This window comes from Sinohyriopsis cumingii, chromosome 6, assembly GCF_028554795.1.
Source record: "Sinohyriopsis cumingii isolate HCF-2022 chromosome 6, ASM2855479v2, whole genome shotgun sequence".
NCBI classification, from domain to species: Eukaryota; Metazoa; Mollusca; class Bivalvia; order Unionida; family Unionidae; genus Sinohyriopsis; species Sinohyriopsis cumingii.
The window spans coordinates 104113515-104133741 of record NC_142966.1 but is presented as its reverse complement, the minus strand read 5'-3'; the positions used below and the strand labels follow the sequence as shown (position 1 = coordinate 104133741).

The 20227-nt window shown below is 34.8% G+C and overlaps 1 protein-coding gene across 2 annotated transcripts in view; it reads left to right on the top strand.

The window, feature by feature from the left end:
* LOC149797613 (uncharacterized) overlaps window positions 1–20227 on the top strand; it is a 55329-nt gene that overhangs the window by 10909 nt on the left and 24193 nt on the right. The window contains exons 6-10 of one of the 2 annotated variants that reach the window (XM_089962491.1): window positions 54–166; window positions 3475–3702; window positions 9019–9249; window positions 13181–13232; window positions 19138–19224. In XM_089962491.1, coding sequence (XP_089818617.1) covers window positions 54–166; window positions 3475–3702; window positions 9019–9249; window positions 13181–13232; window positions 19138–19224 — 711 coding nt within the window. The remainder of the gene's footprint in view (window positions 1–53; window positions 167–3474; window positions 3703–9018; window positions 9250–13180; window positions 13233–19137; window positions 19225–20227) is intronic. The other variant, XM_089962492.1, reaches the window with a different exon arrangement.

Genomic DNA, 20227 nt, shown 5'->3' with positions numbered 1-20227 from the left:
AGTATTGTTGTATATCATTTTAGAAAGCATTATCTATTTTCATTGATTTTCAGAGAATCCATTTAGAATCTCCTCCTCACAAAGCTCAAAGTCAAGGTTCACAAAAGTATACAGTGAGGGAACCATTTCCATTAGGATATATCCGGGCAACTTGGCAACTTGGAGGGTACATTTTTATTTATTGCATGCATTCATTTCTCAGTGCCATTGATTTCTGTAGATTAGAGGCAAAAGTTGTAAATGTTGTTACAAAAGGTCCTTTACTCTTGAATCACACAGAAGTGTATAAATATGCAAGTGCATGTGAACTCTTAATGAGTCGCCCCCTCCCAACAAGCAAAGTTATTGCACAGGTTCCACAGCCAGGCCAATTCACTGCAATAGACACCTACCCAAGTAATTATTCAAAGGACTGAACATTTTTAGGACAACCAAACCTTCAATAACCAGACAAATAACCACCAACCAAAGAACACAGTTGTAACCCTCTCATTATTCTTCCCTTGACACCGTTCAGTATGGCTTGCATCCCCAGCACAAGTTTTCACCATGGCGAATTGAATTTTGTTGATGTACTCATTGACCTGAAACACACAACCTCATGATCATAAACAGTGAAAATGCAAGAAACAATTGAACCAAAAGACACTGTTTGTTCTGTGCATAAAACAACATCTAGTCTATCAAAAGAAATTCCAACAACAAGCACGGAAGTAAACATTTTTGGTGAACAACAATAACGCAGATAGTTTAGCCATATTTGCCGGTATGGGTATTCGGGCAGAAAAAAAATTAAAAAAAGCATTTTAGCATTAATGATGCAATTTCCTTATTGCTGGTAATATGAAATAGGATAAAGAGATACTTTTAATATTTATGAAACTGGAAGTTATTATAGCTTAATTCCTCACAGCATCATGAATTTGATGCTATCTGTAATTCACCAAATGTTATGGTCAGCATCATTATATGTAGCTAAAAGTAAATAATTCATTTTAAATACTTTGTGTGAAATAAATCAGGTACTTTTAGTTACATTTAATGATACTGACCAGAAAGGTTACTGCATTACAGAGATGATAAAATTCGCGATGCTGTGTGCAACGAAGTGAAAAAGACAGTCCAAGGTATTGATGTGGCCTCATCTTATACTCAGCATCAACTTATATATGGATGAAGGATGGAAAGTTTGCCAAATTTGCTGACTTGACTTATATTCTGCATCAGCATATGGGCTGGCAAATATGGTAGTTGGTTGTCTGGTTGTTGAAGTTTTGGTTTTTCTAATGATTTTTCTGCTCCTATCATAATTACAGGGGCAGGTACCTGCATAAGTGTATTGGCCTGGCTGTGGCACCTAGTGTAGTAACTTTGCACGTGGGCACCTGTGTGTGGACTCACCATGGGATTGCGTGCACTTGAGTAAATTATGCACTTACATTTAATTCAAGGGAAAAGTCATGGATGATAGAAGACTTTGACCTATAGAACCGGAACAAAAATAGAAAATCCCCATAATGATACTACTTACAGTCATCCTGACATGTTTCAAGTATGTTTATTTTTCTTCTCCTTGCATGACAATTTCAATCTCAGAGATGCAGTCATTTAAATCATGTAGGTCTGGGAAACTTTCCTTGAATCTGAGCCTTGTGCTTTAAACGTATTGCTAAACCAATTGATGTGATGAGCTTTTCTTGTATCCTATTGTATCAAGAAGATCAATAATATTTTTTAATCTGATGTTTCTAAAAAGTTAGATATGCAGTTAAGAACATTACTTGCATAATGCAGTTTTGATTGGAGTAATTTTCTTTCACTTGTGAATGAAAATTACTCCAGTCATACCTGTTTTAAAGGTCATACAATCAGCCATTTTAGAAAAGCCCATTTCCTAATTTGCTAAAACAAAATCTGTTAAAAAAACTATTAGATTCCCTTTTCCAAAACTATTTTCCAACAAAGCCCTATTAAACAACTGTCTATATTTATAGACCTTTTTTCTCACTTCCCAATAGCAGATAGTTGGTTAATACAGCTTTTACAGTATCAATAATTTACTACATTGTCAACAGAGACAGTTGACCAATTAGAAACTGCTATTTGGCCCTTTTATAAATAATTTTGCTATGATATCAATAGAGGCAGTTGACCAATCAAAAACTGCTTTTTGGCCCTTTCATAAATAATTTTGCTATGATGTCGAGAAAAGAAGTTGATCAATCAGAAACTGCTATTTGGCCCTTTCATAAATATGAGTGACTTGGCTTTTGCTGAGTGTGCAAATTTTGCAAACATATTCCTCTGACATTAATATTAAATAAAATGGTTCCATATGGTGATATTTTTAGAACTCTACTAAATTTTTGTAAGTCATAGGTTATCATTTATCACAAAATGTGCCAAGATGAATTTTAAGAAGATATATGATAACAAAATTTGGGAATATTTAGGAAAGTTAAAGCAGAAGAATATGTTTGCCTATCTCAGAAACATGCATTAATAATACCAGGATCTAGCCTTACTTTTAAAAGCATGAATATTCTTTAAAATAACAATACTATTATTTTATAAATTCTGATGATGGATTGAATATATATTTACTTGTTATTCCAGGAAAGGGTTGATCCAATATAGTTGTTACATTCACAGGGTGGTAGCATTTAAGATCATTGTATTAAAGGGAAACTTTATTTTGACCATTATTGTTGCATATATGTATTTCATTATATTAAACCTAAATTTGTGACATTGAAGTTTACTTCCATTTGAGTCAACTACTTGCCATGTTGGATGATACAAAAATTGTGTATTGTGGTTCATAGAATTTCATATGTAATGCAAGTTGCTTACCTAGTTTGCAGCTTTGAGGGTCTAGCCACATGCAATGATAATATAAACCGTGCATATGAAATATGTTGGACACTGAGTGTATATGATGCTGGGGAGTCATGTAAAGTTTTGTCTCAAGTTATATGATAATGAAACAAACTGATGTTAATGGCTCCTGCATAATTAATTAGTACAGTGTAGGGGTCAATAGGACAGTGATGCAAAGAATTAAACTTTGATGCAAAGTACATTCATGCAATAGATAGCTTTTACCATTTCCCTTTTTACTGGTAAATATCCACATTTGATCATTTTCATGATCTGTTGAGAAAGAAATGATAGATCATTTAGCTTCATGATAGCTTTTTCTAAAGGCCTTGCATTGTTAAAATGTCTTTTAATTTATACACTAAATAGCTAAATAGGTCAGCTCTTATGAAATGACAATATGGTACTCTTTATTTTTGTTGAATGTTTAACTGTAAAGCAGAGCAATATGCAAATTGCTGCAACAAAGTTTAAGTCCTACATTTTTATGCCTGTGCAAAGTAAAATTGTCTTTCAAAATTGAAGAGTATCAGTTTGTAAAGAACTGCATTCATATGGATTTTCAGACTCTTCTTGTTTTCCATTGATTTTTAGGCAGATGTGTTGGTAAGCATTGGACCATTAGATCTGAAGCTGAAGAAAGGCAGTCTGTCCAGTTCTCTCCTGACAAATGCAGGGTTCATGCTTCAAAAACAATGTGATAAGAAGTACCCTAATGGCATCCAGCATGGAGAGGTGGCTGTAACTAATGGATACAAACTGCAATGTAAGAAAGTCTACCATGGAGCTCTGCCACAATGGGATGAAACGTCAGATAAAAAGGTTTTTGACTGTCTTGATATATCTTCCACATCTAATGTTAGATACTATAGTCTGATAATACAAACCGGTTTTTTTGTACCCCCCTACCGATTTAAATAATGGAAACCTTTAATGTGATAAAAAGTGCAAGGAACTTAGTCAGTTTCATTCATTGATTTATAGTTTCTAACCTGACTCTGAGTAGAGTGGCCCTCACACCGTCATCTTATGTGTGTTTCATGTTTTTTAACAGAAGTTTTCAGTGTAATAGACAGATATTCTTGGATCCATTTCCAGTTTCTGGATAAGTCTATTTTTAGCAAAGGGGTGTATCATGACTACAGATGTACATACATAAGTCATCTGCTTCCGATATCTACAATGTCGAATCAAGCAAAGGAAAATAATGACAACTGCAAATTTGCTTTTCATGTGGATTTAACAAGCGGTTTAATTTCTATGTTCATATATGCAGAGGGATATAATTCCAAATTCTCAACGTTATGTAATTTATGCAATTATTCAGCAGTTACCAACAGGATGAACTACGTCATTATGTTGTCTGATGGAAATAAACTAGCCTATAGTGTACGCAATATGGCGTCGTGTTAGTATGGAAAGTCTGTTAAGCATGAAATGGTGCAGGGGATACCATCATTACTGCCATTCTGGTCACAGTCAGATTAGAAATTAAAAATCAATGATTTAATTGACTTAGTTCTGTGCACTTTTTATCACATTAAACGTTCTCGTTTTTGAAATCGGTAGGGGGGTACAAACAAACGGGGATGTAGAGTCAGACCATAGTATATTTTTATTACTAAATAAAGGTGACCCAATTAACAAGTAGCAATGAAACTGTATAACACCTTTCCACATGTGAAGTTATGGTGGTGTCACTGGCACTGATTCATTCTTAGAAAGTTTTTTTGTTCAGCCATTACTACAAATCATACAGGCAAGACGTTATTTGTTTCTTTCTGTAACATGATAATCCTGCTATAACATACCTTTGTTAAGGAACAAATTTGGATATAATAGGGATATGAGGGCTGATAAAAACATCTTGAACAAACACTGTAAAGATAAAGTTACTTAACTATTTTCATCAGTTTTAGTAATCCTTCTAAAAGTAATTTGTTTCTGACTTCGTGTATTTTTTCTATCTTGTGACTGTTACAAATCTGTGGTCATAAACTATGTAACAGAAAGAAGCAAAACAAACAAGTGTTGTAAAACTTAACAAATAATTTAATTATATTGTTATAAATGAAAATGTGAGAGGAACTTAAAGAATTATGAAATGAATCCAAAATAATCCTGATAAAGTTCTAGGAAAGACACAAAGAATGAAAAGTTTTGAATAAATTTCAAAGCCAGAATTGTACTGGTCTAAGAACTTTGACATCAAGATTGCATTTTTCAGAACTCAGAATAGTCTAAATCAAGGGTCGGCAACCTTTTTTACATAGTGTGCCACTTTTTTTCTGGATTAATTACAAAATGAACGAGCACGTGCCACCAGTAAAAGAGTAACACTGTTAAAATTGAGATTTTTGGCTGCCCTTTGCATGCCACAAAAAACCTCTTGACGTGCCACCTATGGCACGCATGCCTTAGGTTGCCGACCCCTGGTCTAAACAAATGTTTCTACCTTCATATAATATCTAATTACAACATAAAACATAGCTGCAGACTTTGCAGTAGGAGCTCAGAAATAAGAATGACTCCAAAATAGGAATGAATCTGATTGCTCAGTTCTCTTCTTATATACACCTTCTATTACAACTGTATTTCAACAACATACCCCACATGACAGATCTGACTACTCAATTTATATCAAACTTGCCTATTCATAATGACCAAGCCCAACCAATGGGAAGTTATTGAATTCTTCTAGAACCATCCAAACCCCATTAGCCAATGAGAAATTTCCCTAAAGTTGTCATTAAGTCTTATTATTAAGATTATTATTAATAATTGTCAACACATACATAAGCACCTATTTATAGATCCTATGTAATTTTACACTCATAACAGACCCAAGTCACATGGGCAAAATCAAACTAAAGATATTCTGTACAGTCTACAGCCATGAATAAAATTTACAAAAATTAGGTAAAGATTTTGTACCAGAAGTTACAAGAAATATAGATATACATAACAGTGACCCAGTGATTGAATCCTTTATTTCATATCAGCTTTTGTATTGGTTCCTTATAACCCTGTAAAATGCTAGAAGTTGTAAGAAGCTAAATCTTGGCTGTAAGGTGGGTGATTTAGGGTTTCAATGCCAATTGTTGGGGTAGGCTTTTTATTACAAACTTGCATGTGTGTGTGCATGGTGGGGGAGGTATTATTCTGGTGCAAACAAAGTTACCCCTCAGTAGATCTTGACACTTTATTCAGATACTTCATGTAAATTATACATGATTACTGTGGCAAAATGATGTCCATTTACTGGTTTTCCTGGGTATTATGTGCTTCAAACTTATTCCGTGTGTCAATGAACATATTTCAGATAACCTTTCCACCAAATTTGGAAAGACTTGCTTTTGTATGCAACTGTTAGCTTCAGTCCATTGCATTGTTTATTACTCTCAGGTTCAGAGTGTTTTATCTATGTTTAATCACATGATATTTAAGAAATTGCAGCCTTCTACTTTGCATCTGTGTAATAATTCCTTGCAGATCCTTAACCTTAACCCATTTTTTCTTTACCCATAAATCTGGCTTGCCATTGGGAAGTTAAACCTTATGCATTACTGGTTCCTGGTCAGAGTTTCCTTTACACTTCAGCACGAAGTAACATAATTATCTGCTATCTCTTGGACAGTAATATATATATGCCTTTCTTCGCATATACATGTACTTTCATGGAATCAAGTATGATTTCATTCTAAACAGATGACCTACAGTTTCATTGATCATCTTTAACAGTCTCCCAAAAATCACTAAAAATGTTCATCCATATACTGATTACAGATTTAGCAAGTGCTGTATGTTCACAAACAGCATAAAATTCAGCTTCCTCTATATAAAGGATTTTCCTACTTTGCTTATAATTTTATATTCCCTTACTGTTTGAGTGTGGGTGTGATTTGGATTTATACTTTTATGTTAACAATTTTTCAGTCATATCGCTACGATGTCTGCAGTGTGGCAGTTTATAGTAATATCTAGCACTGGGGCATCATGCCGCAGACAAGTAGCATAATGACCCACCCAGTCACTTTATCCTGATACCTGGCTGACCAGTCCTAACACTAACCTCTTAATGCTGAGTGCCAAGTGATGCAGCTGCAAGTATCATTTTTATAAGTCATTAGTATGACTTGGCTGGACTTGTGAACCTGTGACCTCCTGCATCCCAGGTGGATTCTCTAACCAATTAGGCTACCAGAACAGTCACAGTTCAAGAATGGATTCATCTGCCATTTGCCACCGCATCTACATAGATGACTTAGAAGACAACAATGTCGCTAAGACAGTAATGTCATCAACTTAATAATGATAACACATTTGTTATGTATATCTGTATTATGTGTTTAACTTTTGTCCATGATTGTAGATTGTAAGGGTCATTTGTAAATAACATATTACATGGGCAACTTTTGTCCATGATTGTACAGTAGAATGTACTTTAAGATATGTAAACATGTTGAAATGGTCTTTTCACCATAAAAGTTTCTAGAAGGTGTATATACGTTTGGTAAGCTATCAGGAGGTTTATTGATGATTGGTTCAAGGTCTTGATTTTTAAGAAATTTAGACTGTTTTAGAAGTGAACATTTTTTAGAATTTGACTTTTACTTATGTTTGCATTAGGAATATTTTTTGTCATCATTATTATCCCCATATTGTTTTGGGTAGTATTGGAATACCTTGGATCAGTCCATCCATCAGTCTGCTCATTACCACCTCGTAAACTGCAAATGGAAGTTAACCAAGCCTGGTACATTGGTTCCCCATCTTGTGGTCATCTGCACAGATGGTATGACTTTTGAACCTTTCCCTTCTGATTCCTGGAGGAGGTGCAATCACAGATATATAAATATAGCAATTACATCACACTTTGAAATACACTTTGACAATGTTTCGTGGTAAAGAAGGACTGCTATATCTACAATAATAGGTTTGAAACAATGTTGTTGTTTTTGTGCTAAGAATTCTAACTACCATGTGTCAGAAACAATTAGGTACATTTGCCAACATTTTTTTAATGCCAGACCAGTGCTCAAAGAAATTTGTTCTAGGCACAGGCCCAGGGCTGGTGACTTAAATAAACTCACAAGCACAGCCTCCAATTTCTGCATGCCCCAAATTTCCCCTATTTTAATATTGTCACACAATGTTACAATAGCTACAGTTCAAATATAAATTCAATAGGGTTCAAAAGGGGTTTGAAGGTTATGGAAGTGTCATTAGTGTTCATCACTACACTCACTAGGGACTTAATTCTGGTGTTCAAACTTCTCTGCTGGATTCTTTGAATCCGAGTTGGCATATGTCAGTCTGTTATTTGCCGTATGTGCAAAGAATTAATAACCACACATTTCCCCAATGTTTTATTTTTTTTGGTGGTGGGGGGGAGTTGCTGGCATGCTTCACAAAGTAAATCTCTGTCAACCAGCAGTTCTGAAATTTTGTTGATGGTTAATTGCTTCCCGAATTGGCTTAAAATATGAATTACACTTTTCCCACAAATGAAATGATCATGCTTTGCATTCTATATATACAGTAAAATCCGACTTCAAAGAAACTTTGAAGAATTTTTAATTTGTACACTACAGAGATTTTCTAACCTGTATGATAGTATTATTTATATTAAATGTTGATTCTGCCTTCTTATTGTTGTTGTGGGGTTTAACGCCGTTTTTCAGCACACAATAGTCTATGTATGGCGGCCAGTATTAATGGTGGAGGAAGAACCTGGGAAAACCCCTGGAAGAACCACCAACCCACGAGAAGCTACTGGCAAGCTTTCTCACATACCCACATTGGTCAAATCCTAGACTCGAACCCATGCAGACAGAGGTGAGATGGCAGTGATCCGTAACGGAGAGCGCTTTAGACCACTCGGCCACTCGGGCCCCGATTCTGCCTTGTATTATCAAGCATTCTCCTGTCAAAGCCAGGGATAGCACTCTCCATTCTGTTTCTGTTTGGTGTACATTTGTAACTCAAGCTCTTTCTCTCTCTCTCTCTGTCTCTCTCTCTCTCTGTCTCTCTCTCTCTCTCTGTCTCTCTCTGTCTCTCTCTCTCTCTCTCTCTATATATATATATATATAATAAGTTATCTATTATAAATAATCTTTTGTTTAATGAATATTTCAGGAGTTGGGTACATTTATTGATTCATGTCTGAGACTCGCTCACAAGTATGGGATGCAATCCATTGCCTTCCCAGCCCTGGGGACAGGAGACCATAAATACCCATCCAAGCACTCAGCAAATGCAATTCACATGTGTGTTAAAAACTTTGTTAAAGATAACCCTACCTCCAGTCTTAGAAAGCTTGACATTGTCATCTTTAATGAAGGAAGCCACTGGAGAAGAATAATTCATGTAAGTTTACACCTAAGAGAAAATAATATTAAATATAAAAGGTATGTATGTTAATAAAATGGGTTTATTTTGTATATCTGAAAAACTGTACGTCAATATTTATGAATGATGTAGATTATTTTTATTTTCCATTGATGACAGGATGAATGGACATATTAGTTTCTTACAATCCAACTGTACACATATTAGTTTGTTACAATCCAACTGTACATCTGCATGTTCGTACTAGCTTTAATCTGTACTGAATACATTGTGGCATGGTTACACATAAACAACTTAAAGTAGACAAAATAAATTTGGTTGACATCATCAAACTTGTATTTATATGATCTCCTTGATTGTCTACACTTTTGCATATATATTGGAATAGGACATATTTATTCATCCATGTGCCCATACACTGGACCCGTCATCCAGATATTTGTCTGTTACTAGTGACATGCAGTCAATCTACACACAAATAGGGAAGGTAATTATGTTTCAAATTATGTCATGATGAATGCATGCAAAAGAAGGTATCTGATCCTAGATGCAGACCGAGTGGAGGTGACACAAGGATCAAAGGTAACATTTTCATGGGTAATACCCTCCTAGTAACCTCATGCTTCATCTGTACCAAATAAGAGAGTGTAATCAAAACTCACTTGATGTGAGTGAGTGTGATCACAACTGGCATGATGTGCAGGAGTGTGATCATCACAACTGGCATGATGTGAGGGAGTGTGATCACAACTGGCATGATGTGAGGGAGTATGATCTCAACTGAAATGATGTGAAGGAGTGTGATCACAGCTGGCATGATGTGAGGGAGTGTGATCACAACAAGCATGATGTGAGGGAGTGTGATCACAACAAGCATGATGTGAGGGAGTGTGATCACAACAAGCATGATGTGAGGGAGTGTGATAACAACAAGCATGATGTGAAGGAGTGTGATCACAACTGGCATGATGTGAGGGAGTGTGATCACAACAAGCATGATGTGAGGGAGTGTGATCACAACAAGCATGATGCGAGGGAGTGTGATCACAACAAGCATGATGTGAGGGAGTGTGATAACAACAAGCATGATGTGAAGGAGTGTGATCACAACTGGCATGATGTGAGGGAGTGTGATCACAGCAAACATGATGTGAGGGAGTGTGATCACAACTGGCATGATGTGAGGGAGTGTGATCACAACAAGCATGATGTGAGGGAGTGTGATCACAACAAGCATGATGTGAGGGAGTGTGATCACAACTGGCATGATGCTTTAGTAACATGATTAGATGTCAGACGAAGCTTGGAATCCTGAATGGAACCTGAAGGGAGGGGGGAGTGGGATGGGTCATAAAATGTGACAATATTTGTTATGTCATCTCATGACTAGTTTTGATTTTTATTTATTATTTTTTGCATTATTTAAACACAGACTGTTTGAGTGAAAACCTTGTTAATACAGTTATGCAAAAACTGCTTGACTTAGAGATATACAGTTTTAGTTATCCTGTTTTTATACATTCTGCAGATGAATGGGACAGAATTTTGGGACATGCAGGCAATTGTTTCATGTTTTCCGGCCTTTTACATTGTGAACATGAACTTTAATTGTAAATCTTCTCAGGATAATTGCACCAGAAGTGCTCAATATATTGGTTTGGTTTAGTGGACCGAATGAATTGTAGATGATATTATTAAATTTTAGATGCATAATGATAGCTGTCTCCAGCTGACCAAAATCTAGGCTATGTAGCACATGAACAACTATAACCATGTGCTGCTGGCATCAACTATAGTGACAATCAGATATGGATCAAACAAGGACTTCCAAATTTTTTATGTGTTATTTGTGTTTTCTGACGGGATGTGAGTCATACATGAAGTTTATACCATGTGATCTATACTCAAATTCATGAATTAATTATATACATGTACAGTACTTATCAGATTATGGATTGTACTACACAAATGTAAGTTGTCAATATACAACTTTTTTTCAGACTAGCGTGTCCTCATTTAAACAAAAGCACATATTTGTATGCCTGCTTTTATTACCCCACCACCATATTTTAGGTAAATGCATCATGATCATTTTCTTCAGCTAACTGATCTGGTTATAACATAGCTTGGTCTATAACATGGTTCAGTCTATAACATGGTTAGGTTCTATGGGCCCCGACCATCATGTTATAGTGAGGTCATGCTGTATCGGAATAGTTAAAAGGGAAAATTGCAAAGCAGCATTTGTGTGACAGTCATTTAGCCAGTGGAAATAAGACTTGTTCAATGTCTCGTCTTATTAACTCTGATGCTTTTAGTGTCCTACCTAAACTATCAGTTCTTTTTTTTCTTTTCAAATTTAATGTTTTGACTGACAAAATGGTACATCCCTGATAGATATGTGATCACCCTTTGCCTCAATATGCCTTTCTTTTTCTATTTTTATAGACCATAGAGAGCACTGGTCATAGTCTGAACCATTCTATTTGCACTGGTCATCATCTTAACCATTCTGTTGGTCATAGTCTGAAACATTCTATTAGCAGTGGTCATAGTCTGAACCATTATATTGGTCATAGTCTTTACCATTCTATTTGCACTGGTCATTGTCTGAACCATTCTATTGGTCATAGTCTGAACCATTCTATTAGCACTGGTCATAGTCTGAACCATTATATTAGCACTGGTCATAGTCTGAACCATTATATTGGTCATAGTCTTTACCTTTTTATTTGCACTGGTCATTGTCTGAACCATTCTATTGGTCATAGTCTGAACCATTCTATTAGCACTGGTCATAGTCTGAACCATTATATTGGTCATAGTCTTTACCATTCTATTTGCACTGGTCATTGTCTGAACCATTCTATTGGTCATAGTCTGAACCATTCTATTAGCACTGGTCATAGTCTGAACCATTATATTAGCACTGGTCATAGTCTGAACCATTATATTGGTCATAGTCTTTACCGTTCTATTTGCACTGGTCATTGTCTGAACCATTCTATTGGTCATTGTCTGAACCATTCTGTTAGTCATAGTCTGAACCATTCTATTTGCAAAAAGTTGTGAATATTTCTCCAAAATAACTGTTTAAATGATCAGAATGGTATTTTCAATTACTGCATCTCTCACATTTGTTGTTGACATTGCAAATATCAAGTTCATTCCTTTGCTTGTTGGGAAGTTTAATTTGTGACTCAATGAACTTGTCCACATCGTTAACTTTATTATCTCTACTTTGAAATGGACAAAACAGCTTGTTTAATTCATCCACAAACAAAATAAACCAAAAGCTAAAGCATGTAAATACTGCATGATTCTGAGAATGTAAAATTAACGGAGAAAAAATTTAGCTTATAATAAAATTCAGTTCGTCATGACTTGTTAAGACGTTCACTGTTTATAGGATTGCCTTGGAGTTTTATGTGTTCCATGATTCATAATAATATTGCTGTATATAATGTGTACACATTGGAAAATGAAAGACACTTCAAAACAATTTTGAAATGTTAGAAATAAATTTTTCTTGTAGGATGAAAATAATCAGTTAGATGATGGCTGGAGTGTCTTTTATAATGTGCTACAAAATTATGCCATTGATGACAGTTAAACATTAAAAAATATTTGCTTCATGTTGGTGAAATAATAATGAACTAATGGGTTATAAAGAATTCTTAGGTTTGGGATCAAGTTGATTTTTTTGGTGAAAAAAAATCATGTAATTATTGGATCATGTTTGGGTGATCATACATAAAACCATATAAAATCCAAGATTGTAGAGATGCCAAATAAAGATATCATTGTATTGTCTTTATCCATTGAACTGGTATGGTCAAATCGTCTGTGTTTGTGAAATGCAGGTTTAGTTAAAGCTCAGTGAGGGTTTTATTGTCATTTCTGCATGTCTGAAGAACATTTGATGTCACACGTTTTTTTTCTCTTTCAGGATTTTGAAGATGAGTTTGCTACAAGTGATTCTTCATATCAAACAGTGAGAGGTAAGGAGATGGAACATTTGTGACTGAATGGATTCATGTATGATTCAGACTTTCCATTGCATTATGTTTCAGCATAAATTACCTCATCACATGTGTCTATTGTGTTATCTAGGTTAAGAAAGCCATATTATAGTTTTCCATATTAAATTATGTAATTTTGTCATTGCAAAAGTTCATCAGGATCTGGCTGGGGAATTGACAAATGCAAAGAAAATCGCCCCCCCCGCCCCCGCAAAAATTTTTTTAGGTCAGTTATCTGAAGTTTGTACCTGTAAATCCCACTGATAATCTGTTTTGCTCAAGTTATCTCTGAACTCATGTATAGGCACTGTGTGATTTAAAAGCTTACAATATCTGTGTAACCTGTACGAAAACTTCTGCCCTGACTTTAACCAGATTCCAGGTGGAATTTTAAAGCGGATTTCACTTAAAGCCTAGATTCCACTTATTATAAATTTTAGGTGGGTTCAGGGTGGAATACAGCCCGAAATATGTAAATTAGTCCGTCTATTACTAGGCGGAATTTGTTTATTTCGCCTACTAGGCGGAATTTGTTTATTCTGCCTACTAGGTGGAATTTGTTTATTCCTTCTACTAGGTGGATCTGTTTATTCTGCTTATTTAGCATAGATTCCCCTTATTAACACTTTTAGGCAGATTCAGGGTGGAATATAGCTCAAAATATGCAAATTACTGTTACTAGGCGGAATCTTTACTTCTGCCTAATTACATGGAAATACCTGCAGAAACCCTATCCAATAATGAAAATGTCAAGGTGGATTTCAGACAGGTTTTTTTAAAAGCAATTTCTGCCTAAACCATAAAAAATATACTTCAGATTTCTATTAAACTGCCTGATGATTTTTAGACATTATTGGGAATCAATGATAAATATTCACAGTAATATTTAAAATGGATCATACATTTTATTTTGACAGACATTATCAAATAAGATTTAGGTTTTTCTTGTCCTAAGGGGCAATGCCATTTTCTTTCTTGCATACAAAATCTAATCCAACATGGCATCACTTAAGTATTTTTCATTTCACATTAAAGCTTGGGGAGATTTCACACATATTTTGACCAAACTTTCACTGAAATTATGTTGAGGTCTCACTCAAATTTCTTTGAAATATTTGTGAAGTTTCACAAAAAAAATTACTAAAACTTTTGTAAGATTATCACTACAATTTTGATCATTATACAGTATATTACTTAAGTTTTTTTTAAAGTGTTTCAAACATTTCAGCAGGTTTCAAAGAAATAATGGATATGAATTAAACAGGACTTTATTAACCAAGGTGATATTTAAGTGTGCATGAAAACAGTTATACTGATGATGTAATTATATGACATCCAAGGCAAGAGAAATGGGAGTTAATAATAATAAAAATAATAATAGTAATAATGACTTTATTTAGAGAAGGTAATTAAATTAGTTACAGAAGTAATCTACCTTGAGGCCTTCTATCTGTGCTGTACAACATATACAGCATATACAACATGATATGAAGTATCTGACACTAAATAATTAAGTGGTTTTAAAAATCAAAGTATCAAGCCTGGAGCATATGCACAGGCATCTGTGAACACCTAAACATATATAAAATATAAAATATTAATCTGCATTGAAAAATTCAGCCGTGAAAATAATGCAAAATTACAGAAAAGCATCCATTTGAGACAATTTGATTAAGAGAAGAAGAAAAGCTAGGAGCCTGCCTTATGTCACTTGTACTGTAGACTGGATTTTTGATTGCACAAACTATGATGCTGTTGTGGTCTCTCGAATTAGTCCTTGTTCCATAAGCAGCCATGACAAATGTTTATCATGATATAATTACTCTTATTTTACACTGAATTCAAACACACCAAGAATATTTTGATAATATACACAATAATGTCTCACGAGATTGAAAGTAGATTCTACTTTTCAGCCAAGAATATTCCGCAAAGATATGACTATCTTTGATAGACATGGATATCTGGCAACAATTCCCACCAGTGATATACACGTTGTCCCTCCTTAAATCCTGAAGTTAATCAGTTTGGAGTTGTATAACTTCAAAATTGTCCTGATTCCTGATTCAATTCCTTGTCCTATTTAGCACGTTAGCCGTTACTGTAAAGCTCTTTATGGCACAAAAGCAAAATGCTTGTCCTGGCATTCAGTTTTCATACAGATTGACCAATTATGTTCCCATCAAATTTGCGTTCAGGGTATTCTCATTGCTTCACGTTTTTCAAATAGTTATTCAGTCTCTCGCCCCACTCGAAAATTCGAATCGCCACGTTTTGCAAACATGCTCTTCCATCAGTTTCTGTTACGCGACGATTCATTGGGCAGTTAAAAAAATTTGACCAATCAGAAAGCTTTATACATCGATCCTCTGTTAAACAATAAATGGAACAAGTACTTATTTGAAAGCTCGTTGTGGAATGGGACCAGATAGAGCCATATTTAAAAAAAAGTTTCGGAGACGATTTTAAAAAATGGGTCCATATCGAGGAAATTCAGGTCAGGAGAAAAGCAAAATTATGCTTTAAAACGGAAAACAAGATGAAAACTTGTTTGAGGGCAGTTAAATCCAACTGAAGTTAAACAAAAATACAACAACAACAACAACAAATTTGAAAAAGAAATTTAACAAGGAAAGCTGTGGAAAGAAGTTATAAATTGTGCCAAAAATAAACAATAAAATTACAGCTATCAGAAACAGGAAATATAAATGCTGCTGAAAATCATTCAAATTGTACAAGAAACAATAAATGTTATTATATCTTATTGATACTTTTTATTGAACTGTCAGTGATATTACAATCACAAAATATAATATTTTCAGTCATTTAACTTTACAGACACACAAAAGCCAAGTTCTAATTATGCCTTATTTAACTGATGTAAATGACTAAGTTCTTCATTCCACCTAGATGTTGGTTAGAAAATAAACTAAGTCCAAAATCCTCCTTTCATATAACAAATGCCAGTTCCTAATTCCACCTAGATGGTGGGTGGAAAATAAACCAAGTCCAAAATTATGCTTAAAGATGTATTTATAGCAGGAATTTGACAAAAGTCCATCTTAGAGTTAGACGGACTCTAGATGGATTTATCTTTGATTTCTCAAATTTTCCATGTCCGCCTTTGTATTAACCAGATTTTTAACATTTTAGGCAGATTCCGCCTGGAGTCTGCTTAAGTTCCAGGTGGAATCCGCCTAATTATTTCGTACGGGAAATCTCTGATCACAGGCACTGTATGATTTTAAAGCTTACAATATCTCTGCTTGAAAATCCCTCATGAACATGGCTTACAGGGTGTAGAAACCTTCCATAAATTCTGTCTCTACCCAAAACAGACATTACCTGGTCAAAAGGCATGAGCAAGTTTACTGTCTTGATACCTTCAAAATTTGTGCCAGCAGTTACACAGTCTGAGAAGAAAGCAGAAAATCACTGTAAGAATGTGAAAAATATGAATTCCAACACAGCTTAAACAATAAATTGGTTAGGTCTGATCCACAGAATGCACAGCAAACTGCTGGATTCAGTGGCTACTGTAACAGTGTGACAAACAAGTAACCCAACAAGTGTAGATGAAGAGCAGCAAACAGCTGGATTCAGTGGCCTGTGTAACAGTGTGACAAACAAGTAACCCAACAAGTGTAGATGAAGAGCAGCAAACAGCTGGCCCAGTATCAATGGATACAAAAACTGAACAGAAAGTGAATTGAAGAATCTACTAGACTTCTAAAATCACCTGATGATCCTATCAAACTCTTCAATAAGATTGGAAGTCTTGAAAATATGGGAGCTAGAGAGACTCTTATACCTTGCAAGGGAAACCTGTCATGCACATTTACCACTGCCGTCATTGCCTGACACCACAAAATAATGAAATTACTGCAGATTGAAAAACAATACTGCTTTTACTTAAAGATCATGACCTACTCTCTGTCTGCCTTCAAGAAACCTTTCTGAAAAACAAATGATAGAGTCAATCTTAAAAATCATAACCGATAACAACATTACTGATAAAACCACTGGAGGTACGCCCATAACATCATAAACATGTCATATCCAGATTAATCAGTATACTGCACTGGAGGCTATAGCCAGTACTGAGTCCATACACAACTCTTACACTTCACTCTACTTATATTCCTCCAACCATTCTAGTTAATTGATGTGATTTTATTTAACAGTTATCTGCACCTTTTGTTCTATGTGACAACTTTAATAGTCACCAGAAACTTTTGACTGCAAATATATCAATTAGGGATATGATAATTGGTTTCCAAAGTATCTTTTATTGATAATTCCTCTACTGCCAGCATTCTGTTGGTGAGGACCTTTGATATTTACTTAAGCAATCCTATTAGAGCCCATGAGCCAGGCCAGTGATGGATATTGATTAATTGGATGCTTTTCAGTTTTGTGAGTCTGATTTGATTGGTAATCATTAGAATAAATCTCATTTTCATTTATATTAAAATGTATTCCAGCATACTGCTTAGGATACATAGCGAAGTACTTTGGGGCTTCCTAAATATGTCATCAAGCTAGGGTTTGGAAAGAACACCATCAGGGAATGGAAAAGATACCTTAGAGATTTCAATGCCAATCCAACAGCTGAAAATGTGAATGTATACCGCATACAGAGAGCTGACACTTGATGTACCATTAGAGAGCAAGAGGAAAACATGAAAATCATATATTTCTAGGGTTAACTCCCACTTCTCTCTTAAATTGGTATGTACAGAAAATCATTGGCTAAATCGAAGAGAGATGTATTTCCAAACCTTAAAAGTGTGTTTATTGGTCACTAGTCTCCAAATATCCATCACCAGAGAACTACTCAGGAACCTTCATCCATGTCAAAAAAATAGAGTCTCGTTTCAGATTTTAAGTCTACTAACTAAAGACTGAATGAATATGTCACTCTCCAAAATATAAGATGTATCCCATAATGGTTCACAGTAACCAAATGATATCAACTGTCCAATTCGGAAGTAGTTACCTGATCAAGCTCTCAATATACCCCTAAACATTTTCAATAAAATGTATAACTCCTCACTATTATCAAGGGAAGCAACTCAGCATTGATAAAGACCATTCTGACCCTCTCAACTATCATCCCATATTACTGACAAGCTGTGTTTACAAAATCTGTGAATGAATGATAAAAAAGACTCATCCAGCTTGCAACAAACGTCAATCATACTTTCAAAGTGAATTTAGACTTTTAACTATAGAAAAGCTTTCATAGAAAAAGAAAAAAATATTACCCACCTTCTAACCTTGGAGGAAGCTTATGATAATGCACAGAAGTATGGCATTACAGAGTGACGTATTGAATCAAGGCATTAGCAGTCACCAACCTAACTTTATGAGACTGTTTAGAAGAATGGATATTTTAGAATCAATGTACATACTACCTTCTCTGAAAGCTATCCTGAGGACATCAGTGTCTACATTGTCAGACACTCTTTTAAAAATTTAACACACATCATGTCCAGTGTTTGGATCCAGGAAACGATTGTTGAGTATACATCAATATTTTGGTCTGCTATTGATCAAAAAGTTAGCTTACTAATAAACACCAACTACAGATATAGGAATTATTTTTAACAGTAAATTAACTTTTCTTTTGCATGTTAGATTCCTCAACAACAAATATCAAAAGGCCCTAGATTTAAAATAAGTCACAAAAAACACAGATTTGGTAGCTGATAAGGGGGTCTTACTCTGGCAAGATTTTTGATGTTAGTAACTAATAATCTTGACTTTGGCTTGATTAGTTACAAATCAGATCACGGATCATGTGGGCAGATGATTGATACTATACACATAGATAAATTTTGACCTTCACTGACAGCATTTTCTATCATAATTTTCTATTCAGAAAACCTCCATGTTCTGATGGATGAACTGCTACCCTATCTCAAATACAACAGGCTCTTCAGCATGACCTATCTGTCCCCACCTACCGGTATAATGTCTTTAGGGCCAGTACAAAACCTTGTATGATTGGAAACCAAATTAATTTCACCTTTTGGTATACAAATGTATTCATTCTCATCTCGAAAATGAAAAAATCTAATTATACTTTAGAATTAATCCATCCACAGATTAACACCCTGGTAATAGGGGTGGGTATTGAATTCAAAATCATATTGTGATATATTGAAATATTAAGTGAAATATTGCAATATTATTGCAATATATTGATTTAAGAAAGAATTACAGATTACAGTTAATTTATTGAAATAAAATGAATGCAAACTGCAAAAAATTACTTAAAATGATTTAATTACATAATTTAAATACAGTAGAGAAAATGAATAAAGTGCAGTACAGTAGTTGCAATCTAACACAGAAATAAAGAGTTACAAATTAAGTCTTTTTCTGAACAGTTCACAGTTTGTGGTTTACTTTTTGATAAACATAAAATGCATGAAGCTGCAGATTGGTCTCTTCGTTGTCACTTTACCCTGTGTTGTTCAAACTGAACTGCCTTGAAAATCACATGATCGAACTTCATATTTTTTTCAAGAAGATAAGAGCATCAACATGATTTGGTTTTAGGGCTGAATGTTGTGCATTTACTAGATCTCCAGCAATGGAGAACACCCTCTCAGAAGGGACACTTGTTGCTGGGATGCATAATAAGGATTTAGCAATCTATGCTAATCTAGGAAATCTCTGCTTGTGATTTTTCCACCATTGAAGAGGATTTGAATCCGAGGGAATAGACTGAAACACTCTATATAGTTCTTAAGCTCTTCTTCTAGTTCTTCCATTTGTGTTTTTGAAGTCTCAACACCAGTTATGTAGACATCACCAACTAGTTCTTGCATTCCAGAACAACAGGTACCATGATCTATCATATCACTCTGACCAATGTCTGACTTGAGCTTCTTGCAAACTGGTTGAACATCCTTACAGCAGAATTGGCAGATATACATAACTATTTGGTTAGCTGTGGTAAAGGT